We start from the raw sequence: 23301 nt of genomic DNA on the forward strand, positions 1-23301 counted from the left end.
TTAAAAATAAGAAATTTGTAGTTAAAAGTGTGCATATTTTTTAATACGCAATTCGTATTTTTATAAATACAAAATACGGAATTTATTGTTTTAAAAATACGGTGGCGATTTTCCTAAAGAGCGTCACATATCTTGTGTAGATTTAGTTTTGTGCACAACTTTTACAGTCCAGTCGATGAGCTAACCCCTCCCCCCAAAAAATGCCCACTGTCGACCATTTGATGGAGACTTCCCTTGTTTTGTGCACTTATTAACATTACCCACCTACCCAGTCAATACCAGCTCATTACCCTTGCAAATTTTAGAAAAATAACTTACAAAAAGCCTGCAAATTCCCTTTCCTGTAAACCCTCTCTTTCAGCTATTTGTGTATCAACATAACTTGTTTTATATTTTTATGTACGTATGTTTATGATTTAGTAAAAAGAAATATTTAAAATGCCACCAAAGAAAAATGCAAGTAAAAAGACACAAGAAAAGGTTAAACAAAAGATAGTGGAGGTATGGATAAAATTGATTCTATTAATTAATTTTCTCCTCTCAAAACCTGTTGTATTAAATATTTTATGTATATCTATATAATAATAGCCAGTTCTGTCTGTCTGTGACTTTTGCAAAGTGGATTATATTCTTTACAATTTTCTTTAACAAATTCTATAAAACATCGCCTACAAAATTGTTCTGTAATTTACCAAACTTTAACGTTAAAATAGTATTGACGTCAAAGGAAAGTTAATTAAGATTTTTTGTGTTGTCACAGGCCTTTGCTGACGTCAGCACAATTTTTAAACCCTTATATCTCCTTTTGAGTTCCTCGAAAACATATCATCCTATACATTATTTTGATCAGCGTTTCAACCTCTACACATTACAATAAAAGAATAAAATAAATTTCCCTAATTTTTTAATTCCTTTGATCTTACCGAAATTTTCTTTGAAGTAACCGAAAAATGCATGTCTAATATGTTAAATTTTCTGACGTTATGGCGCGACGTCAATAACACTACTTTAACGTCTATATCCTATATTAAATTAATGAAGCTGTTACAGTGCACTTAAAACTTTGAGGCCAATAACTTTGAAACAAGGTGGTGACGTCAATGATTTTTCACCATGTGGGTAACTAGGGACCACCTGGGACCAATTTGGGTAAGTTTCCCAAACCTAGGTCCCTAAATCCGTTTCGGAATGGACGGGTTGATGACGTCATCAAAAAACCTTCAAACTCTAATATCTTTGCAACCGTTTGTCAAAAGTACATGATCCTATACATTTTCTTGATCAGCGTTTCAAGATCTATAAGATGAACGCAACGACAAATTTCGAAAAAAAAAATTTTTGTACCTTTATCAGGGACTTTGCTTACGTCAGCAAAATTTTTACACCCTTATATTTCATTAACTGCTCATCAAAAGCACACAATCATATACATTTTCTTGATCAGCACTGTAAGCTTACACAATAGAGGCAACGTGATAACAAGGTTCTAATTTTTTTTTGTAGGTGTGTTGCTGACATCATCAAAATTCATATGATGGTTCTTTTTCATTTTTATCCTGCCTTAGTGGATTTTTCCACGGGCTTTATCGACTAGTAAATTAATAAATACACAAAAACTGATAGCAAATGCTAAAAGTTTAATTTTTCGCATTGCTCACCTGCTGGATTTAGATTTTGAATTGTAATTGGGTTAAACCTTATGATTGATCACAGAAAGTTTTTAAAAGTCATATATAGTTAATCATATATGATTAATAAGTAGTGTATTATAGCCTTAACCAGTTTGCATGTGTGTGGGTGTGTTCTTGTGTGGTACAAATTACAATATGGTATATAAACGAACTATGCTATTGATATTTAAAATTTGCTTTCTTTTCTATAATTCTTAAAAAGGTATTTCTTCATAAAAATTTCTTATGCAATTCTTTGAATTTTTCAAGCTTCAACCATAAATCTTTCTTCCATAAGCATTTAGTTCCCATAAGTTCCTGACCTGCAGAAAAATGCAAGTGTAGAAGTACTCATTTTTTAACGATGTCAATTTCATTAAGGCATGAGTATAGGAAATTTTTTTTTAAATGATTAGAAGAAAATCTGGTCTTTTTAATAGTTTAATAAAAATACTTTTTGCTATGTGATAAAGATCAAATTTGTTCCCACATAATCATCTTGGGTATCAATTTCTACTACTCAATTATGAGAGTGAACACATGCAGCATAAAAAGATTTTCAACAAACCTGTTAAGTTATTTTTTACAAACAGTTTCCCTACAAGATACAAAGAATTTCTCAACCTCATAGCCCCACTTATAACGAAATCTACTACTGCTGCTTGTAAGCCCGTAAGTTTTTTTGAAAGGTTGTGTATTGCACTAAGATACTTATCACGTGGGAATTTCGACAGTAGGACGAGTTATTAAAAAAACATGTGAGGCAATTTGGAAAAAAATATTTAAGCACAACTACATAATAGCACCAAATTTGGAAGAGGAATGGTTACAAATTGCCGAGGGGTTTAAACAGGAATGGAACTTTCCAAATTGTGTGGGTGCAATTGATGGAAAACACATTGTTATGCAAGCATCCCCGCGCTTAGGATCATCATACTTTAATTATAAGAAAACTCACAGCATTGTGCTGATGGCTATCTGTAACTCTAGATACGAATTTACGTTAGTTGACATCGGGACGTGGCAAAGAAACAATGGTAGCGTTTTTGCAGCATACTTAATGTCTTGGTGTACCTGCTAAAGCTTCGGCTTACCAAAAATATTTTTGATGGTGTTAATGCTGATAAGGATGACACTAAACTTAAACAAAACAGAGTGCCGGGATCTGTCTCTTCCGTCTTGGGTTCGGCTTATTGTTTACTTTGTTTAATGTTCGAAGTAGCATCCATTAAACTGATTTAGCATCATCATTACTCTTTTTTATTTTTTGAATTTTGTTTGATGATATTACAACATCATCAGAAACTTCACTGTTTTGGCTGCTAGCTACATCAATCACACTATAACTATCACTGTTTAAAATGTTGCTATCTGTTACTTTGTTGCTCAATGATTCTGACAAAAATCTAAGTTTGTTAAAAAATTTACAAGTGGGCAGCTTGTCATATCCTGCACCAGATTTCGTTCTGCCGTCTCTCTTTTTCAAGCACTTGCGATAATTTTCTTGTATTTTGACCAGTCAACTTTGTTTTTTTCAATTAAAACAAAACAAATATTAAAGCAAAATTAATATACAAAGCTAATGTAACAACTGAAATTAATTTTGCACATGTCTTTTATAGGGAAATGAACAAAAAAATGTTACCCGATGCCCCGAGCTTTAATGATATTTTAATCCGGGCTTGACCTTTTTTGTTAATATCTTTGTACGTCCTTTGATTAGTTTTCCACAGACAAGGATAGCTAGGCATTAAATCCACAATTCTAGAATCAAGTGAATTCACTTCCTTGTCTCCCTTATTAACCCCAGTCTGTGTTTAAGGTACTAAAGAAGGGGTGGTAAAAGTTGCAGTAGATTTTTGCGATGACAGCAGGAAGACACTGTTGTTGCTGTTGCTTGATGATGACAAAGTGTTGGGGTTTGATATATGTCTTCGCTGGAAACTGAGAGAAACTATAAGAGCTTGAGACGCTTCATCGTTAGCCATGCTTATGTTAAACTGACCCAGTTGTTGTAATTGCCAATCATAATTTGTATTTGTGCTGCATTTCCATCTTCCATAGCAGCAAGCTGCTCTGCCATTTGTTGCTGCACCATTTTTGATTTGAGCAGGCTGGTGGTTTGTTGATATCACGTGATTATTTTTGTTTAGTTTGTTATTGGTCAAAAATGCTAAACGCACTGCATACCAGAAAAAAGTTAAAAATATTTCAACTTTCTTCTGGCTAATTGGACCAGACAATTTTTCATTTCGACTGAGCTAACAATGCGCATGTGCAAAGCTTTGTTTTGGTTTAATCTGGTCCGGTCCGCAGAACGTTTTCTGTGTGTGGATATTGATCTTTAGTTAATATTCGTTACCATAGTGACCAATTACTTATACAGAAATATAAGATTTCTGTTAGAAACTTTAAAGCTCTTTTTTACAGTGTTATATTTTTAAGAGAGTATCTCGTATATTTTAAAACTATTTTACAAAACTACAAAAACTCTGGAGTGAAAAGCACGCTTAAGGTGGAGCTGAATGTTTCATCTAAAATCAATTTATTTTTATTTTATGAGTTTAAGCAGAACGCGAGTTATAATGAGTGTTCCAACCATCATAGGTTAAAAATTGTGTAAAAAAATGTAATACTAAATATCTCCAAAGGTAAAAAATATTTTGTGACCCCCAAAAAGCAAGCAGTAAAAATGAGAACCTAGTAGTTTTGTAAATGGAACCTAATTTGTTGAAAAGGGGTTGTTATTTATCTGTATCTATCAAACCTTCAAACTTCATTTTTCCTAATAATTTTCATACCATTATATTGGAAATCTTACGAGCTTTCTAAAAATATATAAATTAATGTATCAAAATAAGGTTTTGGTAAATTAATAGCATTTTAAAATATCCCATTTTTTTGTATACTCATGCCTTAATGATATCACAGCTATCTAAAAATGAAATTACAAGCTGTGAGTTATCAGCTTATTAAACTGTTCTGCAAAATGTACAGAATGATTTTGATAATAACAAATCCACTGAAATGATTTTGTGAATTTGAGAGATCAGACAACAACAATCAAGCACAAAATTGCGCTAATCCCTATTTCAAGAATATTTATTTTATCGATGTTCCAAGACTTTGTTTTTCAACATTATTTTTAATAAAACGAGAAATTTTCATTGACAGCCCAAATATTTTTGGTGTATTTACAATACTGACATGATTTTGCACATTATTTTATTCCTAAGCTGCACAAATTTATCACAAAAATAATAATAGTTTATTTCGAAAAAGACTGTTTTAAGCTGCCTGCCAAAATGATAAATCAAACTCGATAAATTCACTGGGACATGACCAACCTTCCTTCCTTTTGTATATGCCAACAGCAAACCTATCATACTCCATCGCTTCTGGTCAGTCATCAGGATTGGCTACAAGTACCTCTCCAGCATACGGACCCCAAATATTTTTCTACACATGATGACCTCTAATGATACTTCGAAACTTTATTCTATGGCACACTTTAAAGTTCCCACTTTCAAGACCTCTTGCTATATATTTATGTTTCGTTTATTTTCAAACGTGAAGTCCTTGAGAAGTCACTGCATTGCATTGCATTGAAGAGATTTTGTTTTTCCAGAAAATTTGAACGTAAAAAGAAGACCTTGTATTGTGACAGTAGAATGAACATATATTTGTTCACGTAAAAAAAAATTGCGACAGTAAAAATTCTTCTTTAGGCGTAGTGTGTGAGGTTAAGCTAACGTGCTGCATACTAAGATAGATAATCAAGATGAAACGTTAACGCAAGCAATGTCACATAAGGGTAAACAAAGGCGGAAATACAGCATGGAATTTAAAAAAAGTGTGATTTAGTGTACCAAAGAATACAAGTGCAGCTAAGAAGTTCAACATTGACCGTAAGAGACTTCGTAAATGGGTCAGCGACGAAGAGAAAGTTGCAAGTATGAAGAAAAAACGATTCAGATTTGACGGTGGAGGTTGTAAGGTTAATGACAGTGAGTTGGAGGAGGAAGTCCTTAACTGGATCCATGAACGAAGAACAAACATGATACGGGTTTCCCCAAAACTAATAATGTTCAAAGCCAAATCAATTTTCGATAAAAAGTGTGGCGAAATGAAGTGCTGAAGGAAAGCTTTATCGCTAGCAATGGCAGGTTATCAGTTAAATCTAATTATTCACCAAGTTCTATCATTGCAATGGACGAGACAGCTGTCTGGTCGGATATGGTTGGAAACACAACCGTCAACTCAAAAGATGCCAAAGAGGTGGCAGTGAAATCAACTGGTAACGAAAAGGTACGCGTAAGCGTCTGTTTAACTGCGAAGGCTGATGGTACGAAAATGAAACCCTGCATTGTTTTCAAAGGTGCCAAAAGAGAATCAGCAGCTCTTAATTATTAATTTAAAAATCAATGTGTTGTGACATCTTCCGTCAATGGTTGGTTGAATGAAGAGCTTGTCCTGATATATCTGAGAAAGATTCTTGGTATGTTTACTTTCCAAAAGAGACTATTAGCCTGGGATACATTCAAAGCTCATATGACAGGACCAGTAAAGAAGTTGTTGAAAGATATGAAAACAGAAATGCTCTGATTTCTGGAGGGTGCACCAAATATATCCAGGCACCAGATTTTTTATGGAATAAACCTTTTAAGAGTCACAATGGAGCTTTATGATGGGTGGCTAGCGTCCGGCGTCCACAAGTTCACCAAAGCTGGGGATATGAAAGCTGCACCAAGGCATTTGGTAATCAGTTGGATCTTGCGAGCATTGAGTCGCCTAGACAAAACTCTCATCCAAAACTCATTAAAGGTTGCGGACGACTTGATACACTGCTTTAAAAATAATCAACCGTGCGCTCCTAGTTCTGCTGTTCTGAAGGATCAGATAAAGCTAAATAGAAAATTTTGTTTTTTGAAATAAACGCCCCTCTCTTTTTAACACCCCTCTCCAATAACACCCGCCCTAAAAATTTATTTTTAGAAATGTGTATATATGTTGCCTTCATCGTATAGATCTTAAGAAGCTGATCAAGAAAATGTATAGGATCATGTACTTTTAGCAAACGGTTACAGAAATATTGTGGTTTAAAGGTTTTTTAATGACGTCATAAACCTGTGCATTCCAAAACGGATTTGGGGACCCTGGTTTGGAAAACTTTCCCAAATTGGTCCCAAGTGCTTGTCTTTTGAGGTGCGCGATCGCGCCCCTGCACCTCCGCACGCTCCTGCAACAATAGAGCAGCGTCTTCAATCACGCACCAAAAACACTTTAGTCACTTCAATAATGCACACCTGAAATGTCTTTTGTATAAAGTAATTATTTACTATACTAATAATCAAAGAAAAAAATGAGTTAAAGTTATTAAAGGAATTTGGATGAAAAACATGCGCGTTTAAAAATGAATTACCCGACTGAAAAACCCGACTTGATAATCCTGCTAAACGTATTTGACAAGACACTGAGCCCATTGAAAATATTTCATCCGATACATCTGAAGACGAGGCAACCTCTGACGACGAAGATTTTGAAGTTTTAAACTTTTTACTTTTCCAGCGCATGAAATATTTTTAAACTTATTATTTTGATTCTAGAGAAAATAAACCAGCCATTTCGGCAGGTAGTTTTACAGAGTATTGCTGATTTAATAATTTCACTACGGGGGAGTATTTACTTTGGTTCTCTAATTGTGCAGAAAAAGTGCTCACGTTATTAATAATTAACTATTTTCAACTGGCACAGAAAAATATGAAAGAAAAACATAAGGTTAAGGGCGGTTTCCATACAACTGCATCTTGCGCCCAGTTGTAAAAAGCGCTGTGACTTCTGATCTATGCATGCGCATTATCAGAATAATGCCGCTGACCTCGCGCTTTTGCATGCGCTGGGGCGATTTAAAAAAAGTTTAACAGGCTCTACTTTTTGCGAGCTACATTTTGCGCTTCAGCTTAACAGCCAATCAAAAGGTAGCAATCTACATGAATTACGAAAGAATTTTTAATTAGATCATTTCAAGATGGCTAGCAACATCTCGTTTTTGTGTTAAGTTTTTGTCAAAGCCAAATGAATGTAGAGGATCAGAATATATATCAATCAAGTGAAGTAGTTGAAAAACAAAATGAGTCTGTGGAGGCACAAAGAAACAACATTGTACACAAACTTAAAAAGACTACTCGTGATCTGACGACATTAAATCCATAAACAAAACGTTGTATAGTCCTTTGATTCTTCTTTCTATGGAAAGTCGTCTCATCACCATGTTTTTCTTACGTATTTTACAACGTTGTTTATTTCTACGCCATAAAAGTATTGCTAGGACTACTCTCAAATTTTGCAGCAACAAATATCGTCTGTTTACATCAGCCATGTTTTGCAAAAAACACATGAGCAAAAATAGCTAAATGGAAATGGTTTGGTATATGTGATAAAAGTCGCGGTGCATTTTACGACTGGGTGCAAAATGTAGCTGTATGGAAACCAGCCTTTAGGGCATCATTAGGTTGTATATCGCAGAAGTCGCAGGTGGCATGATTCGAAAATGCTTGTCACTGGCACAGCTTAACATGAAGCAAAACTGTACAGGAGGCTCAATTGTTAGATTCTTCGCAGAACATCTCTTCTCACAAAACCAAGGGCAGGGCTGACTTATTGCCTGCTGTGTCGTGTGGGAGACAGAACTTCTGGACTTCTTTTTAATACGATATACAATTTTTTCTATTATTGTTACTAAACACATTTGATTTGTCTTTCCCCTTTTAAAAAGATTTTTTAAACTTTATTCAACATGTTTTTTCTTTGGTATTACATCACGAGAACATTTGTCCGAAAGCTGTATTAAGGTACAGGACACCTAACCTCTCCCATTTTCTTGTTATATTTAACTTGCATGGGTGCACACTCTTCTTGCAGTATTCTCTGTGACGATGAAGGTCGGACCGACTTGTGGCATGGTTCCAAATGGTCTTCCGTCTTTCGTTCGAGTCTCAGTGTAATGCACCAGCCAAGCATAAGAGTGTCAGCATGAAGGAATGGGGCCGACTTTAATGTTCTCTATACCTTATGTTCTTCATAATAAAAACGATCGTTTTTGCTGACGCAACTACGGTATCTTCGTATTTTAAGTCGGCAATTACGTCGGCAGTGCCGAATGCCGACGCTAATTTTTAGGGCTGCTCATTGATACAAAGTTTTAATACAAATTATACGAATTACGTACGGAAATTTTGAGACGTTCCTTTAATAAAGATGCAAATACATTCAATTACTCAGTAGGCCTACCAGACGACCACACTTTTCATATGTGTTATCACGCACCTCAAATTATGAAAACTGAATAATCACTCTCCTCAATTAAGGCAAGACGCGTGAAGTTCATCATGCGTATACGACAATCAAGGCGGGTGAAGTATCACTCGGCTGCTAAAATTCATATGACTAGGACTGAAGTGGCTCCTAGTTACCACGCAGTAAAAAATCATTGACGTCACCACTTCGTTTCCAAGTTATTTAGACTCAAAGTTTCAGGTGCATTGCAATTGCTTCATTAATTTAATGTAGAATATTGATGTTAAAGTAGGGTTATTGACGTCGCGTCGAAATTTAACATATTAGACATGCATTTTTCAGTATATCAAAGCAAAATGAACACATCCACTTTGCCTGTTACAGACAGACAGTCTCTGTATTATTATATAAGAAGCATATATCAAAACAATTAAGAGCAACTTTAATACAATGTGACCGATTACCCCGGGTTGTACCGCATATTGCCTGAGGTTTAAGTGCCAGCCAAGCTTGTGAGGTCGGTGCGGCACGGGGTAATCAGTTTTTCGGTACAGCAAGGGGTAATCAGTTATTATAAATAAGATAAAAAATAAAAAATAAGAAGTTCGGTTTAGTGTTCTTATAATAATGTAATTTACTACTTTGGTTATCATTCAAGATAAAAATTCAAAACAGTTCTGTCTAAAAACAAAAAGAATGTGTGAAAGTTAAATGCCTAACTAAAGTTTAGTTCAGCTATTATTGAAGTTAAGTTTTTTGACTAGCTAAAAAGAATGACTTGGCTTCAAAAAATTTTATATTGACAGAGTAACTAAAAGCTGAAGGAACGAGTCTGAAAATGAAGGGAAGCATTTGTTATAAACTCATTGTCCTGTTATTTTTAATAAAACTGGATATTTTATCATTGTTTTTATGGACAATGTAGATAGCTTACTAGCTATGTTGAAGAAGCTTCCAGAAAAATTTATCCATCCTAAATCTGGGTACTTTACCAGTAAAACTTGACATTGTTGTTTCTTTCCTTTGAAAAGTTTTTAATCATTTCCAATGCTTCTTGCAACTTGTTTTTTCGTTCTTGTTTACATAATTAAGCTACCTTTTTTCTTGACGACAGCAATACTGCTTAATATCAGCCCGTCGTCAAGAGCACTGTACCAGTCAGAATGCCTAAAAACCTGTATTGCCTGCTTGCTTGCACAATCCAGACTGTTAACAATACCTAGCAGAATGAAATAAGCATTATAAATATTTTGTGAAATTATATTTCTCAGTTACTTTGTGAAATTTAGTACGTAATACTCGTTTTGAATTAAGTGCTAGCAAAAAAGTGAGTAGATTAAAAATGAACAAGTTTGAAATTCACATATATTACGAGACAGACATTGCATGTAGAGCAATAATTTTTATGCAGGTTTTTCTGTCTCATTTTCACTTTCTTTGAATTCAATAGTGTGTCTTTTCACACATAAAGAATCATGTATCTTGTGAACTCTTGTAAAAGGAAAACAAACAATGACATTATAAGAAAATCGTTGACAATCACACTACCTACCAGGGGAAGTTTACAACATTTTCCCCTGTTTAAAAAATTACTGTTCTACTGGACGACTTTGCTCTTATGATGATATTTAAAAAGCAATGGCTAAAAGTGCCAATGTGTCAATTCTAATAGATTATTCAAAAGCATTGACGCAATTGATCATGGAATGCTATTCACAAAACTTCAAAACTTAAAATTTTTAAAAGATTTGATCAAAACTTTCAGTTATCTCAAGGACCGTTTTCAATACGTACAGATCGAGGAAACAATCCTCAATTAGTTAATTCATAAATTTTGAAACTTTTGCACTTTCTAGTTACACAATATCAGTTTTCATCCAATATGCTGATGATACAACTTTACACTGTCACAGTAAAATTAACAGCCTACTTAATGTCTTTGAAAGAAATAGGAAAATGATGCAAATAAACTTTTTGCTTTTAATTATGTAACAACAACCTACTTTTTAACAGTGACAAGCTTCAATTCATAATCTTTCATTCACAACTCTTAATACATCAGCTTGGAAATGCTATTTCTTTCTCTAACAAATCCATTGTACAAAAGGCTGATGTAAAACTACTTTAAGTTCATTTTGATCAAAACTACATAATAAATAATTTCATAATATCTGTCCATGAAACACTACGTGCCTTACGTAAATTCGCTAGATTTACACCATTTTGAGTAAGCAAAACCTTAGCTGAAGCATTCATTCTATCAAAGATGCTACTGCAATGTCATTTTTGCACAAATACCAAAATACCAGATTATTTGATTACGAAGGCTACAGAATATAACATTTGTCTTCTTGTGTTACACCACTACAACTGATTGAATTAAGCTTATCTTGTCTCTAGTTAGGCAAAAAATGGACTTTAATCACACAGTGAAACTGGTTCATAAATTGAGATATGACATAACCAACCTTCTTGCAAAAGATTTATAAGACGTCTTATTTGATTAAGTATCAGGGAAGTATTTTCCCTATCATTAACCTAACAATAAACCATTTACATCCACACAAAATCGAATCAACCACTAACCATAATCAAGCAACTTCTTTATATGATCAGTCAACGACTCACAGATCTATTATGTGATGAAAAACAGTTGGACAAAGCGAAGTACCTATCAAACATCCCTTAAAGAAAGTGGTTACAAATGTAGTTTGAAATAGGATCACGTAACTATACAACAACAAGAAACAGAATTGTTTGAGAAAAGTCATCTGGTACAATGTACCATATAACGTAAATGTTGCTACAAATATTGGTAAAAGTTTTTTACAGCTTGTGAGAAAACATATCCCAAGAACAATCGTTTGAACAAGATATTCAACACAAACACTCTGAAAATCATCTACTCGTGTACACTAAAGAATGAAAAAGATGACACAGCAACACAACGCTAGCTTGCTTAACACAGAAGAGGAGCAAACAACACATTACTGTAATTGTCAATCCAGACAGAACTGCATGTTAAATGGTGAGTGCTTAAAATTTTGCCGTATTTACAAGGCAGAAGTAATAGCTAAAGTCAAGACATCTATAAATTTTGGAGCTAGCGAGAGTGAGTTCAACACGCAGTACAACAACCACATAAAATCATTCCAGCATAAAAAGTATGAAAACAAAACAGAGTTCTCCAGATTGATATAAATATGGAAGTAACAGTCCAAAATTTATGAGATGAAATGGAGTATCGCAAGCAGAGCTTCTCCATAAAGGCTAAAATACACTATCGTTTTTCAATGATCATTTACCAATTATCATTGAAAAATGACAGTGTATACAGAAAAAAATGTCATTTTTTACACTCTCATTTCCAATAATCCTTAAAAATTAAATGTTGAACATCTTCAACTTTTAATTTTTCAATGACATTTTTTTTTCTATTGTTTTAAATCGAATCCATTGTTTTCGCACACGTGTTTGTTGCACGCGATGTAGTTTAGGTGTAAACATAGTTAAAAACAAAGATTTGAACAAGTAATTCACCCGAGAATGAAGACGCAAGAAGCGACGGAAAATTTTATTGAGATTTGGAGAAGCAAGCCCAGTTTGTGGGATGTTAAATCATTGCAAAAAGTTATGAGATATTCAAAGGTAGACTAGGAATGGAAGGTTTGTGTTATTTTCCCATGTTTTTCTTTTTAGAGAAATTAGTGAGGAGTAAAATAAATACACTGCAAAGTTATTTCAGCGCAGGATTGAAGAAAGTATACAACAGCAACAAAAGTGGAGCAGGACGAGATGATGTTTACGAAAGTAAATGACCATACTTTCAGTCCTTGCTATTCCTACGTGACTCCATCGTCCCAAGAAAAACAACTTCTTCGATGCTGGGTATAAATTTCAGACAAATTTTTCTTGCCATGGAACAGCACCGGTGGAGTTAGAGTACGCACAAAATTTATCCTTGATATCTTTCGCATCATTTCTGTAGTTGTTGCTTCCAGCGAAATTAATCGACTCCGTTCCTCTTTGTGTTTGTGAACACCATTCACCACTGTGGACAGAACCATTTTCCAAAATTCCAACATCAAATGACCCTGGTGGTGAATACTCTGAGGGTGTTTTCTCACAAAGAAAATTAATTGTGAAGTGCGCAACATGCTAGCGTGACTTTCTCTACATTTTCGGGTGATAGCAACATTGGTGACAAAAAACGCGAAATCTATTTGCTAATATCCCAAAAGCATTTTCTACTACACAGCGCGCCCTGCTTAATCGGTAGTTGAAAATTCGTTTCTCACGAGATAAGCCCCGAAACACATAAGATTTCATGATATATTTTTTTAGCGAAAAAGCATCATCTGCGACTATGACATGTGGTAGTAAATATTCCCTGTTTCCTACTAACCTTTGGGATGGAATATTGACAACGTTGTCGTGTATGGCTTTTGAAAGTGTAGAATTTCGATACACCCCTCCATCACTAATCCTGCTGTTGCAATCCACATCAACGTAAATAAATTTGTAATCTGGGTCGACAAGGACGAGCAGAACAATGCTGAAAGAGCCTTTATAATTGAAATAATACGATCCACTATTTTTTGGCTGCTTTATGAAAATAAGCTTGCCATCCATAGAACCAATACAATTTAAAAAGTTCCAAAGTTGTTTATACTGCGACGTGATTTTACGCCATTCCTCCTCTGTACATGGTGTCTAAACAAATTTATTATAGGAATTTGACTACAATGAAAATACAGCTGACAAGGAGAGTGAGTCACTTCAAATTTCACCAATAACCCTCCAAGAATGCGACATGGAGGATGAAATTGACGTGTGTACAAACGATGTGACATCAACGAAAAAGCCTCTCCCCAAAAAACGAAAAGTTTCCCCGAAATCTTCAAAAGATCACATGTTGAAGCACGCGATATCAGTTCTGGAAGAAAAACGCGGGAAAACACTGAGTGCAGATGAACTCTACGGTCGCACTCTTGGAGAGAGTCTAAAAGCCATTCCAGACAGAATACAAAAAGAATACCTTAAAGTTAAAATACAGCAGCTCCTTTTTCAAGCTCAGATGGGATTACTCGCCGTACCCTCTTTCAGAACACCGCCCGTTCAATCTCCGATTCCAAGGAAATCTTCAACACATGCCACACAAAGTTACCCACCCTTTGTGTCTCTGCCGTTATCGCCTGTTTGACAGAATATATACCGACACCCAGTGAACATATATCAAAACACTTATCAGAGTCGAGAAAGTTTGTCAGACCTCAATCAAGAAAGTGAGGGCTCACAAAGTGCAGGGTATTAATGTGTGACTGCTAGTTTAGTACGTTTGATAAATTACTGAACGAAATATATATTTACCTTGAGGTATTTTTCTTTTAAACGCATGTAAATAGCTTCGCAAACTTCAAGGATGAACTGTGACAAAGTACTTTTGTGAACGCGAAATAAATAAATGTAATTCGGCGTAATTTATCCCACATGATAAAAACTTCAAAGTTGCGGCTACTTTGACTTTAACAGGAATTGGGTATCGCAAATGTGTTGTTTTTTTCCCAATGTCAACTTCTATGAGGTTTAGGAGCTCATCAAAAATATTCGGCGGCATTCTTAAAAATCGCGTATACTCTGCAATTTCCTCTACACGCAGTTCATACATGAGAGTATTGTAGATGCCAAGTTCATTTCGCCTATTTAACCACGGCTTCACCCATACATTTCTTTGCTTTCTTTTCCTACGTTTGGCTCTCTTTTTTGATAAAATATACACAACAACAGCAGCGGCTGCTATTTCTTCTTTAGAGTCCATGTTGCAAAGAAAACATGCTCAAGTTTCATGTTTTTAATGATAGTGTATTTGCGCCAAAATTTGTCATTTTTAATGTCATTGGAATATATCATTGAAAAATGATCATTGAAAAATGATAGTGTATTTCAGCCTTTAAAGTGCGGAACGCGCAGATGTGACCTATGCCTTACTGAAAAATTGCTCATTATATAATCTGATGTTAAGGATCTGTTTAATAAAAGGGCTAAGCTTTTATCAAAGTGTTGACATAGAAAATAAATATTTAATAGGAAATATTAAATAGTTGTTACTTTTTAGTATGTGATATTCCATTAGTATCCAATAGTTTTGAATGTGTCACTAGGTCCCAGTAACGTAGCACATCAAGTAAGTACAAAGCACTAGTTTCCCCAGCATTTTGCTCAGGGCAAATGTAAGACATCTTCAAGGACATTAAGATCATTTTTTGTGCTGTTCCTTGTGTTAATCTATGTAATGGCTTGCTTAACACCTCTAACATTTGACCTGGTCAGACTAAAAACTCACAACCTAGCCAATTTTTCCTAAGACTATTATTAATTGCGATTAATGTGTCTTGTTTAACTTTGAAAAGTTTGGAAGAAGAAACTGCAAGAAGTGGATCTGAATTAAACACTTTGAAAAGTGGCTTCTCAATACTTTCCTCAATCTTTATGTGCAAATCAACAAAGTTTGATTACAGTCTTGACACACTGTACAGCTTCATAACCGGGTTGTATGCGACACTGCTTTTTACTGATATATCTAATGTACTTTTGAGAATTTAACACGCTACCATAACTTACAACGCCCTTAAAACCACAACCTATAGTCAGCAAGAATATTTTTGTGTCACCAAAAAAACTTTTCCTAATTTCCATTTCATCTTCATTCTGCACTGTTGCTATTTCATATTCATTTCATATTCTTTGGCCAGCCAATTTCCTCTTCATCTAGGGTATGAGGTAGCAGGATTGCGAGATACAATTTGTTGACTTACATTCGAAATAAATGAATGTCTACAAAAAAACTATGGAAGTGTAGGTGAAATTAAGTTTGTTAGCTAGCTAAGGATACACTGCAGTACATTTGTAAGCAAAACGGTAACAATTTTTCTTTTTCATAAGAAAAGTCAACTTCTATATAAAGTTTTGTTATTATTACTCCTAAAACTTAATCAGATAAACAAAAACAAAAGTATAAAAGCCACTTCTGTAGTAAAAGTCAATGATATGAGCAGTAAACATAAAATGAATGTGTATTTAGTGGAAGTTTGATGTTATAAGAACATTGCTGTCTCCCTTTTTTTAATTAAGTTCATTTATTTACGTTGTGGCCATTCTAACTACGCAACATTTAATGTTATATTTTGACAATGCTTAAAGCTTACATTTAAAGGATGGAAATTTAGATCAGAGAGAGAAATGGTGAAAAATAAAAAAGAATGAGCAAGTTTTTTTTAGAATTTTTTCTTTTCCTAAACTCTGTGATACAATCTATACACTGCTGTAAAAATGTGCAATCTTTGATTGTTTCTTGTTTGATAATTTGTCCAAATCAAAAATACGACCTGCGTCGCTGAGCGCTTTTCTCAAATCGACTCCAAATTTGGTAAACAGTCTGTAATCCTCTAAGATGAAATGGCATTTACGGCATCTTTAAAATCTGGCTTGGTCAGTATGTCAGTTAATTCTGAGTTGTTGGAGTCATCATCCTCAATATCATTGTCATCATCAAGTCCCCTTACTTCGGCAATGGTGTCTGCATCAGATACGAACCGGATACGCTGATCTCGAAGTCAATATCAACAAGCTTGTCTGTTAATTCCGAAGTCCACATTGAACTTTTCTTTAATCACTTAAAGCTCACCTTGTAAATCCTCGATGACACCTTCCTCTTTAGTCAAACTTGCAAATGGGTCATCATCATCGTTTAAATTTTCCATTGACAAACATTGATAGCCTTTCACCTTTTCGCAATTCCAGCTGGCATCCCTGTGGATCGAAGTTTGCTGTGCTTGTCACCACTACACTTTTCTTTCTTCAAATAAAATGTCTTGTTTTTTAGGCATTGGTAGAATATGTTGAATTCATCAGCAATGAAGATGTTTTCAATTGGGTATATAGAAAGGATTGCCAGCAGTGTTGTCTCAAGCCAGGCTGCTATCATCTCTTCTGTAACTGACCTAGATTTGCCTGCATTCGTCTTAAAGGATATGCCATACCTGTAGAAAAAGAGATAAAAACATTGCAAGTGTAACCTAAGCCGTAACAGCCATTGACAATTTGTTTCAAAGTTATTGAGTCTTGAATTAATACCGATTGTTTTACATAAGACATTGAAATTGAAGCTTTTGTTATGGATCATCATGTTTTTAAACAAACATGGACCCCTTTTGCTGTGAAAAATTAGATGTAGCGCTGAACCAGATAACAAAAAAAGGGCAACTATGCTGCTGGAAAATCAGAGAAGTTATTCTATTTTCTAAAAGCTCACAAAGAAAACAGAAGCAAAGTAAAGTGGTAAACGAAAACAGTGATTTAGAAATAAAAGTACCATCACGTTTAATATTTACAACAGAAGAAAAGTACATTAATATTCTCAAAGAAAGACTTCCTAAGATGCTCTAGAACAAGAAGTATGTACTTAGTAAACATTTCAGTATTAAGTAAAATATCAAATTAACCTTTTCTTCCACTTGTCCAACCAGCCATCTGATGCTTGAAGTTTTTCAAGGTTAATTCTCTTGCAAAATAAAGAGCCTTATAAGGATGCCACTAACAAGAACATTTTCAGTTAGAATATGTGTAAACCTTTTCGATGTAGCATTATTAACTTGCTTGTAGGTATCAGGCTTCATTCGTTTGGTATTGGCATTCCTATTTTTATGAGCATCCAAAACCTTTTATTTGTATTTTTTCCAGTTCAAAAGCACATTAGGCGGGATGCCAAATGATTGCACCACTTCTTTATTGGACTTCCCTAACACCAACAAAGCTTTGTACTTTGTCTCCAAATTCTTATCTGCATGCAGTCGCTTAGCCATTTTGAAGGAAAATAGATGCAATTCTCATAAAACTTCATTAAATAGATGTGCATTTACAAAAACATTTGACAGAAAATTGAATTTCGAAAAAACAGCTGAAAGTGTTAATGCTTTGTTTCCACTCCGAAAACTTGAATTTCAGAGAGGATTTGGCGGAGGGGACCTGAAAATTTGTTTGGATTATAGAGGCTTTTTAGAAAGTAAGTTATAAGAGTTTCTAAACGAAAATCGACGGTGACTTTTAATTCATTGGAAATATAGAAAGATTTGGATAATAGAGATTCGGGTTAGAAAAAGTCAACTATATTATAAGGCATTGATAATACTAAAAAGTATGTAAACCTTCTGTCTAACCTCTCTCCCAGGGGTTCTTTTAAATAGCTGAAGGATAGACAAGGTTGTTTTTTCTAATGCTATAGTGTGTCCCTGCCTGTATCATCATTTATTACCGGACTGATACAAAAAACTGGTTAGTATGGAAAAATCCAATGATTTGATTAGTTCATGACTCATAAAAACAGGGCTTTGTATGGAGCCATACTAACAGGTTTGGGAAACCATTATACATCACCATAGTTACTGTGTGTAAATTATAAATGACGTATTAAAATGTAAACAAATAAATTTTTTTTGTGCAACAATTTGAAGATTGCTCACCGCAAACAATTATTTTTTTAAACATAGTCATCAACGTCATTTTAATCCTAAAGCTTATGTAACTGCTTTGTGGGATTGCCCAGGTGCAGTATACAAAAATATAAAAAGTTAGTTTGCACTGAAATGATTAATCCAGTAATGAATAATTCAAGCTCACCTTTCTTTCTTTTCATGAAAAAATCAATATCTCAGTTCGATCCTATTTGGGTTCATTCTTATCACCTTAGTAAAAGTAAACTTGGAGAATTTTTGTTAAAAGCGTCTTGCTTGCTGGGTAATGACAACAAAAAATCTCAGAACAATGTATCAAATCATTCTGCTCGTAAAACATCAATTTTAAAACTTCTGAACAACAATGTCCATCCACATGTCTCCCAACTTAGCGGCCATAAAAATCTTGACAGTTTAAAGTCATATCCTGATGCTTCCACCGTAAAACAACTCAGTCCAATCTGTATCATAAGCATCATGCGTCAGCAATTACAATAATGATTAAAAGTATTTGGACTCGACATTTTATGGAGCTAATATCAGCAACTGTGTTTTTAATATAAACATTCAACAAAATATTCCAAATATTTGAAATGACATTGTGTTATGTTTGACTCCAATGAAGAATTATTCGAATTTTGATATTGCACTGTAAAAAACAAAGCCCTCGGTCAGGGCACAGATCTCGCAAGTTTGGTCTGTGCTCTTGACCTTAGGCCTTGTATTTTACAGTACAACATCAAAACCGGTTAGTATCAGTTTAATACTGTGCAAAGTCTTCACACAATGGTAGGCATACCTAGAGTGATATGTTGATTAAACACCTTAAATAGCTTAAATAGGGTTATTCATGCATTGGGGCTTTCAGGAACACTCTTCAAGGTGTTGAAAAACACCCTTGAATGTAACGGTTTTGAAGGACTACAGAACACTATGGAGAGTGTAATACAACTTAGACAAGGTGTTCTTATGACAGAACACCCTAAGTAGGCTGTTCTGGAACACTTCAGTCCTTTCTTAAAGTGTTTAAAAACATTTTGTTATATATTTTAAATATATATATATATATATGTTATAATACTCTGTTATCATATGTTATAATACCCTTGAGTATAATGTTTTTTATGGGGCTATAGACCACCTTCTGAGGTGTAATAGAACTGACAAGGTGCTCCACTAATAGGACACCCTAATTGAAGTTCTTGAACACCCATGTACTCTTAGTGTGTGTCCCCAACAAATCAATAGAGTGAATCATGCTGAAATTATTAACAGGGAGTATATTTCAGAACAGGATCTAAGTGTAACTAACTTTTGCACATCAGTGTAATTTACAAACTTGCCAAATTGCAGTATTTTGAGGTAATTATGTCTATTGATTTTCTATGGTGTTACAGGCTTGATTTAATGTCAACTGAAGCCATACCCAACATGCAATACTAGGTTGGGGTTACCTTCGTAATTGTGTTTCTTTTATTAGAAAACTCCGTGCATGAAGTTGTGACAAAATAAATTCAACACCTTTTTCTTGAAACAATCGTATTTTAAACATTTCTTTAAAAAGCAAAATATTTTATGCCTCTTAACTTTTACATCTGCTTTATTTAGCAAAAGGCTAACAAATACTGCTGTTTAAATACCTGTGGTTTTTGATAATACCTTGTCATTAAATACCCCTGGTTTTTTATAATACCTTGTCATTGCATATAATGCTTATAAACTTTTTTTGTTTAAAGAATTCAAAATCCTAACTTTTATACTAATTATATAAAAAGCATACAAAGTCATATAAAGTATAATATTATAGGGGAAATGTCTAGTGAAAAAAACGTATTAAATTTTGCTGTATATTTGGGTAAATATTTCTTTTGATGAAATATAGGTTTCTTGTAAAAGTTTGTTTCCATAACCATTTAAATTTCAAATAATGTAAAAATGCAAAATGTTTACCAGTTAGATTTTTTTGCGTGTTTATCTTCTTTAACCCTATTCGGTACAGGGGTTTTCAAACATATATGACCAGGGTGGGGATTCCGCGCCCCCTGAATAACTTTTGATAGACTAACTTAACCAAACTTGGTACACTTATAGTATTTCATTAAAGAAACAAAATAGCAGCATTAAATTTTGGCTCATGTTGGCACTTTTCCTGTGGCGTCATGGGAACCACTATCTTGTTTAAATTCAATTAGGTTAGTTCTAGAGCGAATTTTTAGATCTTTTTCTAGTTTTTACAGAGTTACGAAAAAGTGGTTTGCAATTTGGTTTACAATAAAATTTTGTAGGCTTGTATAGGCCCTATATGTTTGCTCATAAATTTGATTGAAAACCGACATGCAGATCCCAAGTTATGGGGTTGTCAGCATAAAATTAGGAGGCCTGGGACGAGCAAACGAGTGCCATTGTTTCAAAAAAAAAATACAAGAATCAATTTACTTTTATAATATGTATGCATTGATAACATTAAAATTACTGATTACAGAAAATGTTAAAATTTGCTATTACTTAAATATCACATCATAATTTATGCAGCATAATTAAATCTGATATTCTTTAAATGTGAATATCTTGAGAACGAAAAGAGCATTTTAAAAAATTTAAAAATACTTGTTAACCAACTTTTTAAGCTGTGTAATATAAGTCTAGCATCATTTTACGCGTGGGGTTCCCTTTAAGGAAAAGCAAACTTTTATGTTTTATGTAATCAGTAATTTATGTCTGCTAAGTGATGTGTAGTCAAACTTCATCAATGTGTAGTTATTGTGAAGGTGAATTGATAAACAACAAGAATACATGCGTCTTTAACATCTGCGCTGCCAGAGAAATCAAATAGTCATACATACGCAGACCGTTTTGCATTTAGGATGCACAATAATTTATGAACGAACGTAAATGGATCAAACCAGTCTTCTTGGCTGAGCCGAAATGAAATTCTGAAAATGATGGCGGGACCTAAGAAGGATAAAGAAAGGCCGCCATAATCATCCCCCCCCCCCCCCCCCCAACGGTCTTGTTAGTTTTTTTCGTTGGGACGGAACCTGAACTGCCACCGCTACACGTTTTTTAAACATGCATTTATTTATAACAAACTAATGTAATGTCAGAAATAAAAAACGAATTAATGAACTTCCATATGATACTGTGCGAACATAGCATATGTCGTTCATTAATCATAGCCTATACCATAAAAAAACATGGTAAATAAAATATTTTTTTAGGAAACCTTTCAGACTCAAATAAGGAAAACTAGGAAACATTCCAGGCTCAAGATATTGAAATTTTAAGAAATTCCAGGTTCAACCAAATGCTTAGGCTTCTTATAAAAAAAAACGTGTATGAAAATCGATCAAAGATGTAAAGTGCGCCTGGCCTAGAGGTAGGTTAAAGAACAAATACACTATTCTATACCGCCCCTGCTGCCCTATCTTTGTGAACTGCAGAAAGGGACCATGAACAATGTTATACAATCAATATTATTTTGGCTCAAAAGGGTTGCTGTGCTATTTGATATATATCAACAGACACCAAGAAAAGTAACAAGACTCAGTAAAACACATTCAGTGGTCAAGCCACAGGTAACTGCGGTCTGGCTTAGAAAGCCCAGTGGAGTGCCAAATAAGAACCACAGTGTTACACACTCAGGTGGAGCGTTTTAGTTTTAGAGCTTCAAAAGTGTGGAATAATCTTCCAGACCAAGTGACCTGATGGAAGTCTGCTTTCGTTTAAGACTTCCATCTCTAATGTATTTGGCAAATTCTAATGGAGATCACTTTTTAACTTTTTTAATTTTTCTTTTTTTTTTCTTTCTTTTTTTCAATTTTCACAGATTATAAATGTTACTATGTTTGATTGAACTGAGGCAGTCTAAGGTTTATCATTTTCTGTTTCTTTTTTGTTCTTGTGGCCCCCAGTGGAAACAATCCACTAACTATAGGTTTTTGTAATTTTCTAAGCTAGCCACCTTAAATATTTTTTATTATTATCATTATTATTATTATTATTATTATTATTATCATTATTATCATTATTATCATTATCATTATTATTATTATTATTATTATTTATTTATTTTTAGTACAGGTATGTAGTATATCGTAAATCTAGTAAGGCATTCACAAAATTTCGGTTTCGGTTGATATGTAATTTTTTAAATATACAAAACTGTAACTGTGCGGTCTTGCTTTAAATGCCCAGTGAAGTGCCTAATAAGAACAGCAGTGTCACACATTTAGGTGGAGTGTTTTAATACAGGTATGCCGTATGTCGTAAATCTAGTAAGGAGGTCGCAACATATAAGTGTTTTGGTTGATATGTACTTTTTTAATTATACATAACTTTTACTGTGGGGTCTGGCTTTGGATGCCAAGTGGAGCACCTAATAAGAACTGCAATGTCACACATTCAGGTGGAGCGTTTTAATACAGGTATGCAGTATGTCGTAAATATAGTAAGGCGGTCACAACATAAGTGTTTTGGTTGATATGTACTTTTTTAAATATACATAACTTTGAATGCCAAGTGGAGCGCCTAATAAGAACCGCAGTGTCACACATTCAGGTGGAGCATTTTAGTAAGGGTATGCAGTATGTCGTAAATATAGTAAGGCAGCCACAACATTTAAGTGTTTCGGTTGATATGTACTGTTTTAAATATTCATAAATTTAGCTGAAATAAAGTTTACAACTCGTTGCTACCCCGTCATAGAAGAAACAGTCGGCCAACATTTTTTTATTTTATGGAGAATGTTCCCGGTGAAAGTTAAAATACTTCAGGCTGAGAACTTAGTTAACGTAAGAGCTGTTGCACATCCGTATAGATGTGACGCA

The 23301-nt window shown here is 34.2% G+C and overlaps 1 protein-coding gene across 1 annotated transcript in view; it reads left to right on the plus strand.

Annotated features, from left to right (window-relative positions):
• Nucleotides 1-415: 415 nt before the first annotated feature.
• The window catches only part of LOC130641621 (zinc finger CCCH domain-containing protein 15-like), a 48835-nt gene continuing 25949 nt past the window's right edge, over nucleotides 416-23301 (plus strand). The window contains exon 1 of the mRNA XM_057448495.1: nucleotides 416-501. Coding sequence (XP_057304478.1) covers nucleotides 439-501 — 63 coding nt within the window. The 5' untranslated portion in view covers nucleotides 416-438. The remainder of the gene's footprint in view (nucleotides 502-23301) is intronic.

The sequence above is a fragment of the Hydractinia symbiolongicarpus genome, chromosome 4, assembly GCF_029227915.1.
Source record: "Hydractinia symbiolongicarpus strain clone_291-10 chromosome 4, HSymV2.1, whole genome shotgun sequence".
NCBI lineage: Eukaryota > Metazoa > Cnidaria > Hydrozoa > Anthoathecata > Hydractiniidae > Hydractinia > Hydractinia symbiolongicarpus.